Genomic DNA, 15,065 nt, shown 5'->3' with positions numbered 1-15,065 from the left:
GAAAATACACTTCGTACGATGGTAAACAGTGATAGCAAAAGTTTGTAATAATTTCCCGGTTTTTTTTTTTGGAGAATTTCCCGGTTTTCCCGGAAAAATAAAATTCCCGGCTAATTCCCGGTTTTCCCGGTTGAGTGGCCACCCTGTGTATATTTAGCGCAAGAAATCATTCAAATTTTCAAAGTTGCCCAACTGTTTGGTTATTTATTTGCATGATTACAAGGTTTCCAATGACTCTAATATAAGTCATTTTATGTACTATTTGACCATTTGTTATCTAAAGCTGCAAACAACTAGCAATCCGTATGCATTGCAAACCACCTTGTGCTACGTAATCGTCAAACATATATAGTTCATGTTACAAAATAGCAGACGGGATTGCGCTAACAAGTCAATAACACATTGTTAAAATGACGAGATGTACATAACAAGGCATTGCCCCATTACAAAAATCCGTAAGACATAAAAAATGGGAAATTCCCAACCACCGTCTACGTTTTGTATTTAAATCCATAAAGATTACATTCACCAAAACGGTTACTTCCGCTCGCGGTCCATGTTGCCCGAATGAACACGTGATCAAAGATTACTTTGCTATATCAATGCGAGCGCGAATGTCTGTGTTCTGATAACGGCTTTCTTCGCGAAAATTACCATCCTTCTGATATGCTTGCGTCTTCCTGCAGACTCTTATCTGTCGTCCCCTTGACCGCCGCGAGTCCCCATCGATCAGCCCCATTTACCGACATTTTCCAAACAATGCTAAATCTCGAAGGAACACTTCCATTCTCCGAATACATAACTCTTATCAACACACCCCTTATGATTGCCTCTGTGTGTTGGTGCATCGAGTACGTTATCTCGTTCCCAGACGAATGCAATTTATTATACAACCCCACCACATAACCCTTATCGCCCCAATACGATATCTAATCCCGTCATCAGGCCACACCGCTGATAGCGAGCTCCCACCTATTCCATGCAGCCCAAAGGTAGCTTCACCGACCCCCAAATCCGTATAAAAGGATGCACTTTTGGCTAGATGCTTCAGAAAGTGATTGGCCTGTGCATAGTACAAACTCCTCACTGAACAGCTCGACAATACGTACAGTTTCAAGCATGGGACGTCTTCAGTATTCCTTCGCTGCTTTACTATCCGTGCTTACGATCGCCTCGATCACTGGCACTTCCCTGGCCCAAGATGATCAGGGACCGGTAGTAGACATCCAAGGTCTTGGATCAGTCTTGGGAACCATGGGAGAGACGGCCTGGACTGGACGACCCATCTACCAGTTCTTCAACATCAAGTACGCCGAGGCTCCAGTAGGAGAACAACGCTTCCGTGCTCCTCTCAGTGTACTTCCCTGGTCTGGTGTCATGAATGTCACCGCTCCTGGTCGTGGTTGTCCTCAGCGACGTACTATTTCTCAGGATGACCCTGATGCCGAGGATTGCCTCACGCTTTCCGTATACTCCAATGATGTAAGTAATTGCTCCTGTAATGTCTGCGGACTCATCTAACGCATATTCCTCCTTCAGCTTACGGCTAATCGGCCCGTCATGCTCTACGTCCACGGAGGTGCCTTCGTGGTCGGATCCGCTGAGCGATTCGGACCTGAGTATTTGCTCGAGAAGGACATCGTCCTCGTCGTCATACAGTATCGCTTGGGTACGCTCGGATTTCTCTCTACTGGTACCGAGGCTATCCCTGGTAACGCTGCCATGTACGACGTGCTCGAGTCGCTTGAATGGGTATCCCGACACATTCGTAGCTTCGGTGGAAACCCAGAGGACGTTACAATCTTTGGTGAGTCTGCCGGAGGGCATGCAGTTTCCGCTATGCTCCATAGCCCCCGGGTTCGCGAGGGACTCTTCAAACGTGCCATCATCCAGTCCGGTACCTTGTTCATGCCCTGGGTCATCTGTCAGGATCCTACCGAGGGCGCATACGAGATCGCTCGTATTATCGGTTGTCCCATGACGACTCCTGCCGACATCGATAACTGCCTTAAGAGTGCATCGGTCAGTGATTTGGTGTTGGCTCAAGATGAACACAAGGTGAGTATTTTTACATTTAGTAGTTCTACACTTATTACATATCTATTTCGACACTTTACTTTCCTTCACAGAAAAATGAGTTCAGCTCTCCAGGATATCCCAAAGTTGCTGGAGCTTGTATCACCGTCGGTGGTGCTCTTGGAGATGAAAGCTTCATGCCCGTTCACCCCAGAGAGTCTACCTACTTCCGGGATGTTGAGATCATCTTCGGAATGAACTCCCAGGAGGGTCTCATCTTCTTCAACGAATACTTCCAATATGCTTTAGACTCCCAACCCATCGAGTTCGACTCTCACTGGGACTTCCTGGAGTTTCTCAAGACCGTTAACATCAAGTTTGGATCTGGTGCCTTCGTCGATGCCGTTGTTGGCTATGAGCTGCTATCCAAAGCCACCTGGGAGGAGATGGATCGTGCTAACTTCTCGGAGATAGTTCCTCTGTTCATTGATGTGAGTGATCAGGATCGCTAGATGATCTTCCATTGCTTTTATAACCTTCAATTTCTTTCTTCAGGTTGCTGGAAACTTGGCTCTTAAGTACGGATCCGTCGAGGAGGCTAATCGATTCGCTAGAGCGCTTCCCGGACAAGTCTACCTCTACAACTTTGACTACGTTGGTCCGCCGTCTCCAATGACTCCCGGTTTCCCCTACGATTTCCCTAACTCAGTGGGTCATGGCGATGAGCTCAAGTTCTTGTTCCCCATGTCAAACGTACTGAACGAAGAACACACCCAAATGGCTAAGATCATGGTGGATCTTTGGACGTCCTTTGCGATCACTGGCGTACCTCAGGCCGACAACGTCATTCCATGGCCAGCTGTATCAAGTAAGTAATACTCATGTCCAAACGGGCATTCCTTATTTCTCTAACCAATTCTCTTTCAACAATCTTTCATACCTGTTTAGGGCCATTTGGACCATACTTCCGACTCGTGAACCCTCCGGAGCAGAAAGAGTACTTCGTCAATGAGCTTACCAACAGTGTTGAAAAGGCCAGAGGACCACGAAAGCTTTCCGTTTCGCCGGCAACCTGCCTGGATCTCTTCTTAAATCGGAGCCCCAAGAACTAAGCAATGAGACCCGCAAGCATACTCCTCCACTAAACCTATCCTAATAATGTCGACCTTAATCAGAGGCTCGTCAGTACAATAAACTAATAATCAAGCATCATACTCCTTCCTTTGTTGCACGTGTTCTTTGACTGACTCAGATAACGGTACGCTACGTTACGCTACGACGGACCCCCCAAAGACGAGATACGCTCGGTGAGCTTTGAGCTTTCATTCATGACCACCGACTCCTTATCGGTCCATTGAGCCGGTCGCTTGTGCATGCACAACTTGAATGCATTTCAATCATTATCTACAGGTTCGAGGGTTGTTGATAACTAACCGGTTTATGTTTCCTGTTGCCAGATTGATTCTCTTCCGTACAATAAATCTCACGCCATTCTCTATCCGCTGACGATCGCGATAAGCCATAATTCGACTTATCGACTGACCGAAATATTCTTTCGATACAAAATGAAAAAGAGCACATTTTCACGAGATAACAAATTGACACGAGGGTTCCACTGTACCTTACTGTACTGTCCTTAACTGCCGTCGCGCACACTTACGACTCAGACCGAGAAGTTTACAGAGAGGGATGGTATGTGCATAAAAAAGGATATTACGACACAGGATATCGGATATAATGTGGTGTCCAAGATCAGACAAACTACATCTACATTAGTTAACTAATGATCGCGCACTAATCCTAATAAAATACGTTAATATACGTTTATAGAAACTTCATAACATATCGCTTGTCGAAACAAATGAAATCTTAATATAATGCATTTTTTCCAGAAAGTTACATTACATTAAATGTTATGGAATACTGTTGTACAGGCTCCATAGTCACGAACGCTGCTGTAAGCAAGGATTAAGCATAAAATACGATTGGTGTCATCATTGAAATAACTCTACACATTTTATGGTTCCCAGGACAACGAGAGACAGACACAGATAAACGTGTTTAAAATTATTCAAAAACTCATTTTTATCCCGAATACAGCGATATTTGCTTCCTATGCACCAGATACTGCATCAGCAACATCCTTCCACATCCATCTATTAGCCCTTTGACATAGTCCTTGGCGCGGTAAGATGCCAAATTATCAAGCAAGATGCTTGTTGTTAGCAATATTGTCATTAGAGGATATGCGTGAAGTATCCCAATTTTCATGTATTTATAGCGAATATTCTAATATATAAAATCAATGCTATAGCTCTACTGGCAAGGGGGGAAGTCCCGTGGTACAGTTGTCAACTCGAACGACTCAATAACATGCCCGTCATGGGTTCAAGCCTGAAATGGACCGTCCCCCCGTTGCAAGAATTGACTATCCGGCTCCATGGTAATGAATTAAGTCTCGAAAGCTTGCATAGGCCGGCATGTCCGCGTAGGACGTAACGCCAAATAGAAGAAGAAGAAGCTATACTGGCAAAGGTTAACATTAATGTGCCTAAAAGAACTATTCGTTTCTGGCAATTCAATACCGGACTTTCACGACCCAAATTACAGAGCGATAACCACCATGAACCGGTGCTAGTATAAATACAAGCTGTGCTAAAAAATACCTATCCTTCAAGATTCATTGTAGTGTTTAAAAAAAATAATAAATTTTGTAGCGATAAGAACACATTAGGTTGTGTTTTTTTTTTTTAATTATTACGGGTACTGTGAGTGAATGTTCTTTTCAATTGCGTTGTATCCGTTGAGTATTATATGAATTAATTAAATACAATAAATATAAACATAGTAGCAATGTAACAAATTTTAGCTATCATTCTATTTCTACCCCGAAAGTCCAATTGAATGAAGAAATCTACAGAACAGCTTGGTTATACATGTGATAGTTACAAAGTTTCCAGTGACTCCAAAATCGAATCAAATATGAAATTCAGAATAGCTTATTTTCCATCAACATCAGCCAGCTGTCAATTAAACAACCGCATAAACAAATAACCTTTGAGCTTTATAGACCTCTAGGATAGACAATCTTGAAACAAATACAGTTCATGTTACAAAACAGCAGACGGAATTGTCAACAACACAAACATCACCATTATATACCTACTGCATATAATATGCTTCGCATTAATCGCCTTTTACTTGTATAGAAATCCCTCCAACATCTTTTCCTTCTTCTTCTTTTGGCTCAACAACTGTTTTCGGTCAAGGCCTGCCTGTACCACTTGTGAGCTTGGCCTTCAGTGACTTTAGGATTACCCCCATAGTAGGATAGTCAGTCCTACGGCGGCACGGTCTATTTGGAGCTTGAACCCATGACGGGTATGTTGTTAAGTCGTACGAGTTGCCAACTGTACCACGAGACCGGCTTCAAGACTGTGCTTCATAGGATCATTTATATAGACAAGTTTTCAACTCACTTTGTTCTGAAAGTCGAGCTATTCCCTCTAACATACAATGTGGGAAATTCCCAACCACCGTCTGCCTTTTGTATTAAAATCCATAAAGATTAAATTCACCAAAACGGTTACTTCCGCTCGCGGTCCATGCTGTCCCGTTTAACGCGTGATCAAAGATTTCTTTGCTATATCAATGCGAGCGCGAATGTCTGTGTTCTGATAACGGCTTTCTTCGCGAAAATTACCATCCTTCTGATATGCTTGCGTCTTCCTGCAGACTCTTATCTGTCGTCCCCTTGACCGCCGCGAGTCCCCCATCGATCAGCCCCATTTACCGACATTTTCCAAACAATGCTAAATCTCGAAGGAACACTTCCATTCTCCGAATACATAACTCTTATCAACACACCCCTTATGATTGCCTCTGTGTGTTGGTGCATCGAGTACGTTATCTCGTTCCCAGACGAATGCAATTTATTATACAACCCCACCACATAACCCTTATCGCCCCAATACGATATCTAATCCCGTCATCAGGCCACACCGCTGATAGCGAGCTCCCACCTATTCCATGCAGCCCAAAAGTAGCTTCGCCGACCCCCAAATCCGTATAAAAGGATGCACTTTTGGCTAGATGCTTCAGAAAGTGATTGGCCTGTGCATAGTACAAACTCCTCACTGAACAGCTTGACAATACGTACAATTTCAAGCATGGGACTTCTTCAGTATTCCTTCGCTGCTTTACTATCCGTGCTTACGATCGCCTTGATCACTGGCACTTCCCTGGCCCAAGATGATCAGGGACCGGTAGTAGACATCCAAGGTCTTGGATCAGTCTTGGGAACCATGGGAGAGACGGCCTGGACTGGACGACCCATCTACCAGTTCTTCAACATCAAGTACGCCGAGGCTCCAGTAGGAGAACAACGCTTCCGTGCTCCTCTCAGTGTACTTCCCTGGTCTGGTGTCATGAATGTCACCGCTCCTGGTCGTGGTTGTCCTCAGCGACGCACTATTTCTCAGGATGACCCTGATGCCGAGGATTGCCTCACGCTTTCCGTATACTCCAATGATGTAAGTAATTGCTCCTGTAATGTCTGCGGACTCATCTAACGCATATTCCTCCTTCAGCTTACGGCTAATCGGCCCGTCATGCTCTACGTCCACGGAGGTGCCTTCGTGGTCGGATCCGCTGAGCGATTCGGACCTGAGTATTTGCTCGAGAAGGACATCGTCCTCGTCGTCATACAGTATCGCTTGGGTACGCTCGGATTTCTCTCTACTGGTACCGAGGCTATCCCTGGTAACGCTGCCATGTACGACGTGCTCGAGTCGCTTGAATGGGTATCCCGACACATTCGTAGCTTCGGTGGAAACCCAGAGGACGTTACAATCTTTGGTGAGTCTGCCGGAGGGCATGCAGTTTCCGCTATGCTCCATAGCCCCCGGGTTCGCGAGGGACTCTTCAAACGCGCCATCATCCAGTCCGGTACCTTGTTCATGCCCTGGGTCATCTGTCAGGATCCTACCGAGGGCGCATACGAGATCGCTCGTATTATCGGTTGTCCCATGACGACTCCTGCCGACATCGATAACTGCCTTAAGAGTGCATCGGTCAGTGATTTGGTGTTGGCTCAAGATGAACACAAGGTGAGTATTTTTACATTTAGTAGTTCTACACTTATTACATATCTATTTCGACACTTTACTTTCCTTCACAGAAAAATGAGTTCAGCTCTCCAGGATATCCCAAAGTTGCTGGAGCTTGTATCACCGTCGGTGGTGCTCTTGGAGATGAAAGCTTCATGCCCGTTCACCCCAGAGAGTCTACCTACTTCCGGGATGTTGAGATCATCTTCGGAATGAACTCCCAGGAGGGTCTCATCTTCTTCAACGAATACTTCCAATATGCTTTAGACTCCCAACCCATCGAGTTCGACTCTCACTGGGACTTCCTGGAGTTTCTCAAGACCGTTAACATCAAGTTTGGATCTGGTGCCTTCGTCGATGCCGTTGTTGGCTATGAGCTGCTATCCAAAGCCACCTGGGAGGAGATGGATCGTGCTAACTTCTCGGAGATAGTTCCTCTGTTCATTGATGTGAGTGATCAGGATCGCTAGATGATCTTCCATTGCTATTATAACCTTTAATTTCTTCCTACAGGTTGCTGGAAACTTGGCCCTCAAGTACGGATCCGTCGAGGAGGCTAACCGATTCGCTAGAGCGCTTCCCGGGCAAGTCTACCTCTACAACTTTGACTACGTTGGTCCACCATCTCCAATGACTCCCGGTTTCCCGTACGATTTTCCCAACTCAGTCGGTCATGGCGATGAGCTCAAGTTCCTGTTCCCCATGTCGAACGTACTGAACGAAGAACACACCCAAATGGCTAAGATCATGGTGGATCTTTGGACATCCTTTGCCATTACTGGCGTACCTCAGGCCGACAACGTCATTCCATGGCCTGCTGTATCGAGTAAGTAATACTCATGTCGACACGGTCCTTTCTTATTTCTTTAACTAATTCTCTTTCAACAATCTTTCATATCCCTTTAGGGCCATTTGGACCATACTTCCGACTCGTGAACCCTCCGGAGCAGAAAGAGTACTTCGTCAATGAGCTTACCAACAGTGTTGAAAAGGCCAGAGGACCACGAAAGCTTTCCGTTTCGCCGGCAACCTGCCTGGATCTCTTCTTAAATCGGAGCCCCAAGAACTAAGCAATGAGACCTGCAAGCATACTCCTCCACTAAACCTATCCTAATAATTTCGACCTTAATCAGAGGCTCGTCAGTACAATAAACTAATAATCAAGCATCATACTCCTTCCTTTGTTGCACGTGTTCTTTGACTGACTGAAATAACGGTACGCTACGTTACGCTACGGCGGACCCCCCAAAGACGAGATACGCTCGGTGAGCTTTGAGCTTTCATTCATGACCACCGACTCCTTATCGGTCCATTGAGCCGTTCACTTGTGCATGCACAACTTGAATGCATTTCAATCATTATCTACAGGGTCGAGGGTTGTTGATAACTAACCGGTTTATGTTTCCTGTTGCCAGATTGATTCTCTTCCACACAATAAATTCCACCCCCTTTCCTATCCACGAATGGTTGCGATAAGCCATTCATAAATTCACTTATTGACTGACCGAAGTACTCTTCCCCCCCGTCAATGGTGCTCCTGTAGGAGCGGTGTGTGTGTTCAGCGTGATCGGATGTGTTCGTGTAGCTCCAAGCTCGGATCGGTCATAAAATAGTTGATATTGACAAAGTTTACGGAATTCAGATGCACACATCGAGAGGAGTGGGTGATTTGCACAAGGATTTAGTGAAGTTTTTGCGAATACCACAGGAACCACAGCGGAAATAAGCGAAAATTATTGTCGTCGGCTCACAGTCTCGCACACAATCGCAATTCGCACAAGTAGAGGGAAGCGTGAAAACAAACAAAAAAAGGGGGGATATAGGGTAGGATTCAAGGATTGAAAACAGCTAAAACTCGTGTCGGCGCGGTTAGACGGCCGGATCCGAGGATCCAGACGGCGGAGCGGCACGCAGCAGTAGTACAGCGGCTCAGAAAGTTTACAGCGGTACGTACCAAAAAAAAAGACGATATGATAGCGGCAACAGCATGCATGGAACCGCGAAGACGCTCCGAACGAGAAAAATCCCAATGGATTGTAGCAGCGGGGCGATTCCAAAAAAGCCAAATGCTATGGCTGTAGCTACAAAGGCTCGCATTGACACGGGCCTCACGAAACGCTCAAGCGATGTGAGCGAATTGCGCTTGCTGCTCGAAGAATCACGCAGGGAAAAAGCGGAACTGCTTGAGGAGTCACGCAGAGAGAAAACGGAGCTGCAGGCTGTGATTACCCAGCTCCAAGTCGAGCTCGGGCTTATGCGGCAGCAGCTTGCAGAAAGCTCTGAACGGGTAGAACGCGCAGCACAGGAGGCGAGAGAAGATGCCAGGCGTCGCGAGGACACCCTCAGAGAGGAAGCCGAAAAACGCACGAAGGCGTTATGCGAAGAGGCCCAGCGCGATCGGGAGCTGATCTCATTGCTTATGGGAAACAGTTCCAAACCCAGCCATTCAAGAGGCAACCAGCAGCAGCAGCAACGAAAACAACACCGACAACCATCACGGCAGTCACTAACTGTGCGACAGTCGCAAGAGTTGCAACCGTCACTACGTCAGCTCCAACGACAGCACCAGGAAAGTGAATTGATAGAAGAAGCCTCATCGTCAGCGGGGACACTCGAGGATTCCTTCGCAGAAGTTGTCCAGCGAAAGTCGCGTCGTTGGCAGGAGCTGCGGACGGAGCGGCGGAAACAACAACAACACCAGCAGGAGCAGCCGAGGGCGGGTCTGCAGACAATAGACGCAGCTGGTCAGCAACATCAACGGTGCGAAAACCTGCGCGGGTTGTCACTGAGATGGCGGAGATAATTATCACCAATATTGACATGTTGGCCACGGAGGAGGACATCCGCAAGACATTCCAGACAGTGTTAGAGAAGGAGGCGACGCTGGCCACTATCAACATCTGGGAGCGGCGCGATGGTTCACAGCGTGCCCGAGTGCGATTGCCACGCAGCGACGCCAACCATCTGATAGATAAGCGGCTCCTAATTGGCTACTCTTGCTGCATGGTACGAGAAGCACCGAAACCGTTGCCAAATTCGCGGTGCCTGGAACGCGGCCACATGTCCAGGGACTGCCAGGGGATCGACAGATCCGGCATGTGCCTGCGCTGTGGAGCGATTGACCACAAGGCAGCCAACTGCAATAACGACCTAAAATGCATGATCTGCGGCGGCCCGCATCGTATCGCCGCCGCCTCCTGTACGATAACAACACGGACTTGTTGATGAATATTTTACAAATAAATCTCAACAAGAGCAGGACGGCGCAAAATCTTGCGCTCAATACGATGCGGGTAGAAAAAGTGGACGTTATGCTGTTGTCGGAAATCTACGGAGTTCCCCAAAATAACGGCAACTGGGTGGTTGACTGCGACAAAAAGGTGGCCATAGTAACCAGCGGAGTGCGATACCCTATCCAGCGCATCCGAAGTGCCCGAGTTCCGGGCGTCGTGGTAGCAGACGTCAATGGGGTAACGATTGTGAACTGCTACGTTCAACCTCACATCGGAATGGCGGAGTTTGAGGGGATCTTAGACCGGATCTTCGTATTGGTCCAAGGCCATCCACGGGTGCTGCTGGCAGGCGATTTCAACGCCTGGCATAACGCTTGGGGGAGCGAGCGTACCAACCAGAAAGGTGAGGCGCTTCTCCAGCTGGCCAACAGTCTCCAGCTCGAAGTCCTTAACGTCGGAACCGAACCCACTTTCCGGGGCTGTGGAGTAGCGCGGCCCAGTAGAATTGACGTGTCGTTTGCTAGCCCGTCTATCTGCCGTCCGGACCTGGCGACAAACCCGGCCACTAGCTGGCGGATCTTGCGGAGCTACTCTTACTCCGACCATGTGTACATCCGCTACACAATCGGCGAGCTTCCAACGACGGATCGATGAGGGATACCACGGGGACAACGCTCAGCATCAGCGCGTTTGGCTGGGACACGATGGAACACGCGACAGTTCAACTCCCAGTTATTCGAGTCATCGCTGCGGGCTTCCCAGTTTGAGGAGCGAGGCACGAGTGCAGAAAGCTTGGTGGAGGCATTGACACGGGCCTGTGACGAGACTATGTCACGCGTGTTCCCTTCGCAGGAATATACAGGCCGGCCAGCATACTGGTGGACCCCGGAAATCGCGAACCTGGTAGAGGCTTGCCGCGAGGCAGATCAGCTGCGCAACATATCACCCAACCATCTGGGAGTGGCAGCCGAGGTCCAGCAGACGAGAAATGCATTAAAGACTGCAATTAAAGCTAGCAAAAAGCAATTCTTCGAATGGTGCTAGCGATGCACAACGATGAGACGGGGCAACTTTTCCGTAAGGTCCTTTATCGTAAGAAACCCACACGTACGGCACAGGAGCGCGATCCAGCGGTGCTGGAGAGAGTGGTCTCCACGTTGTTCCCGGAGCATCCCCCAGCAGAGTGGCCCACTATAGACGGAAACGAAGCTGGCAACATGGTGCCGCTTCGTGAGATCACCGATCCGGAGTTGCAAACCATCGCTAGTAGCATGCATCCTAAGAAGGCCCCGGGTCTTGATGGGGTGCCAAATGCCGCTCTTGCAGTGGCCATAACGAAATACCCTGGCCCATTCCGACAGGTGTACCAGGAGTGCCTGAACACGTCCTGCTTCCCACAACAGTGGAAAAAGCAGCGATTGGTACTCCTGCCTAAGCCGGGCAAACCACCGGGCGACCCATCATCCTTCCGTCCGCTTTGCCTTCTGGACAACGCGGGCAAGGCGTTCGAGAGGTTGCTGCTGAACCGCTTGAACGAGCACCTGGAGAATCCGGAGAACCCAAAACTGTCTGAGCATCAGTACGGATTTCGGCGCGGACGATCAACATTGCTGGCTATCCAACAGGTGGTGAACGCGGGTCGACGAGCCATGTCGTTTGGGCGCACAAACAACCGCGACAGGCGATGTCTCATGGTTGTTGCACTCGACGTACGCAACGCGTTCAACACCGCCAACTGGCAATGCATCGCGGAGGCGCTGAGAGAGAAAGGAGTTCCTCTGCAGCTGCGCAGCATTCTGCAGGACTATTTCACCAACAGGGAATTGACTTACGACACTGCAGAAGGTCCCGTGACGCGTCGAGTCTCGGCCGGCTGTCCGCAAGGATCTATTCTGGGTCCCACACTAAGGAACGTCGGATACGACGGCGTGCTGCGGTTGGACTTCCCTGAAGGGGCTCAGATAGTTGGGTTCGCCGATGACTTGGCGATTCTAGCGGCAGGAACAACGCCAGAACACGCGACGAGAATTGCAGAGGAAGCAGTGGAATTAGTGCACGCGTGGATGAGGCAACACCATCTGCAGCTGGCTCCAGAAAAGACGGAATGCGTTATGATATCCAGCCTCCGCCGAGGGCATCCTGAGATACCAATGCGAGTGGGTGGAGTTGAGATTCGCTCCAAGCAGGCGATTCGCTACCTGGGGGTGATGATTCATGACCACCTTTTGTGGCGACCGCACGTGAAAATGGTCGTGGACAAGGCCAGTCGCGTGGTGAGGGTAGTGACCAACGTCATGAGAAATCACAGCGGGCCCCAGGTAGCCAAGCGGAGATTGCTCGCCGGGGTGTCGGAGTCAATCATCCGCTACGGTGCACCCATCTGGGCTGAGGCCACGGAACGCCAGTGGGGCCGGCGGATGTTAGCAAGTGCCCAACGACACCTGGCGCAGCGAGTGGTGAGCGGATTTCGCTCCATGAGCTACAGCGTTGCTGTACTCATGGCCGGGCTCATTCCACATCACCATCTGATAAGGGAGGATGCTCGATGCCACCAGCGATACCTCGCCGACACAGAGGCGAGTCGAATGGTCATCCGACGCGAGGAACGTGCTGTGACACTTGCGGCATGGCAACGGGAGTGGGACGCGAACGCTGCAAATCCAGGAGCCAGCCGCTATGCACGTTGGGCACACCGCCTGATTCCCGATGTGCATTCATGGATGGTACAGAAGCGGGGTGAGGTGGATTTTCATCTTGCCCAGATACTCTCGGGACATGGATTTTTCCGAGAGTTTCTGCACGTCTGCGGCTTCGCTCCATCTCCAGAATGCCCGGAATGCACAGGCTCGGTCGAGTCAGTGGCTCACGTGCTGTTCCACTGTCCGAGATTTGTAGAAGTCCGGCGCGACCTACTGGATCTGGGAACGGACGGTCCCATTACCGAGGAGAACATCGGGCGGAGGTTGCTGCAAAGTTCAGATTCTTGGACCCGAATCAAGGAAGCGGCACAACGCATAACCACAGTTCTGCAGCTGCGCTGGAGAGAGGATGAGGCAGCGATGAACGCGCTTATCAGTTCCGCCTCCGAAGAGGCGACAGTCAACGCAGAGCAGGCGCAGGACGAGGCTGCAGTACGACGAGCGGCCCGAAACCGCCAAACAAGGGCCCGTAGAGCTCGGCTACGCGCGGAGCAGCTTGGCGACATGGAACTGGCGTCCGCGTTACAACTTTTGTACATGCCAGCAGCCAGTGATGCAACACCAGCCGAAGCCACACCAGCACCAGTAACAGTAGCATTAGCACCTCCGACACCACAACGCAACCGGAGGCGAACGCAGAGACGGGTCGGACAACAACAACTATCCGACAGTCGGCTGCAGGGTCACACAGCGCAACTTACTGTGGAAATGGACCAGCGCCAAGCTACGGTGACACCATCGTCACCGCCACCATCGGGCGAGAGACAGGAGAGGCGTACTGGCCTAACACCAGAAGAAGTAGCAGCCGTTACCGCTCAAGTAACATCAGGGCGCTAAGAGAGCTGCTCAAGGCACAGAGGATGACTCCCACGCGAGTAACGGAAGGGCTTAAGCTAGGTCACAAGGTTTTTTTCTCATAAAGGATGAAGGCACAATAGTGTATAAATGCGTAATAATTATAATAATAATAATAAAAAGGAAGGTCCAATCGGACGGTCTTATCCGGTGGGTAAATCCCTAACGGGTAACCCCCATCGGAAGGTGCGCGCAGTTGTATGTTAATTATAAAAAAATTTTGACAAATAAACTGCGAATACATTTAAAAAAAATGGTGCTCCTGTAGGTCAAGGCCCATCAAGTAATTATCGATCAAACACAAGCTACGAGCTGACGGTTATGACCGAGATATATAAAATTAGGGATATTACATAAGAGTTTTAATTAAAGGAAAAGTCCTAACAACATGTTTACATAACAATACAACAAATACTGAAACTATGCTTAATTATTTTCTAGCGCATGTTTGTGATTTAAAGCCATTTTATACTCAAAACAGTTGTTTATCTTTGATTCTTTTAAAATTTATTGCATTCCAGACACAAGGTAACCATAAAGCGAGGTTAAAAATAGCTGAATATATACGAGATGTGTCCAGATAGCAAAAGAGCCCAGAGGAATTGCCCTTCTGACATCTGGCCAATGCTGAACCCGTATGTCAAATTGGCTAAGGCTTGACAAGCATTCATTCAAATAACGATAACAGGGATTCCCAAGGTATTTTGGTTGATTCCAATTTTTTTAAAGTTATTTCCCATAGCTTTTTAGATAGTTCCCACAATTTATTGGGCGTTATCCGTATGCTTGAATCCAATTGTATTGATGTCCAATCGGACGAATCGGTAACGGTAATTAAATCGAGAGGCTAACCCAAACAATTACGGAAACCAACATATAAATCATGGAAAACCCATTGTATTACTTGACATGGATTTCAAAAATGCATGGGATGATTTCAGAGAACTATTCGACTAGCTGAAGAAACAGCACGTCAAGTATTGGTATTCCAAACTGGTATGCACTCCTGATCTCCTGTTAAGAACGTCATGGAATACGATTATTGAGGCAGCCCGTCGTCACAACCTACGACGACACGACTGCTGACGGTAGCGCAAGGATGCTTCAAATGTGCCTGCCCTGTTCTTGTGATAGTTGCTTAAGCAGGAAGTTAA

General features: G+C 48.5%; 4 protein-coding genes across 4 annotated transcripts in view; 3 read left to right on the top strand and 1 right to left on the bottom strand.

Moving 5' to 3' along the window:
- LOC120900141 (glutactin-like) overlaps positions 1-15,065 on the bottom strand; it is a 47,020-nt gene that overhangs the window by 16,057 nt on the left and 15,898 nt on the right. The window lies entirely within an intron of this gene.
- On the top strand, positions 1,045-3,230 carry LOC120900140 (esterase E4-like). Its single transcript, XM_040306762.1, has 5 exons — positions 1,045-1,482; positions 1,540-2,058; positions 2,130-2,507; positions 2,572-2,884; positions 2,965-3,230. Exons 1-5 carry the CDS (start codon positions 1,120-1,122, stop codon positions 3,126-3,128), a joined length of 1,737 nt encoding a protein of 578 aa, XP_040162696.1. The 5' UTR covers positions 1,045-1,119; the 3' UTR covers positions 3,129-3,230.
- LOC120900139 (esterase E4-like) lies at positions 6,135-8,296 on the top strand. Its single transcript, XM_040306761.1, has 5 exons — positions 6,135-6,548; positions 6,606-7,124; positions 7,196-7,573; positions 7,638-7,950; positions 8,031-8,296. Exons 1-5 carry the CDS (start codon positions 6,186-6,188, stop codon positions 8,192-8,194), a joined length of 1,737 nt encoding a protein of 578 aa, XP_040162695.1. The 5' UTR covers positions 6,135-6,185; the 3' UTR covers positions 8,195-8,296.
- On the top strand, positions 9,945-10,349 carry LOC120901157. The gene has a single exon (XM_040308867.1). It carries the CDS (start codon positions 9,945-9,947, stop codon positions 10,347-10,349), a length of 405 nt encoding a protein of 134 aa, XP_040164801.1.

The sequence above is a fragment of the Anopheles arabiensis genome, chromosome 3 (assembly GCF_016920715.1).
Source record: "Anopheles arabiensis isolate DONGOLA chromosome 3, AaraD3, whole genome shotgun sequence".
In the NCBI taxonomy this organism is placed as follows: Eukaryota; Metazoa; Arthropoda; class Insecta; order Diptera; family Culicidae; genus Anopheles; species Anopheles arabiensis.
The sequence above is the reverse complement of the archived record's forward strand: the minus strand, read 5'-3'. Positions and strand labels throughout refer to the sequence as shown.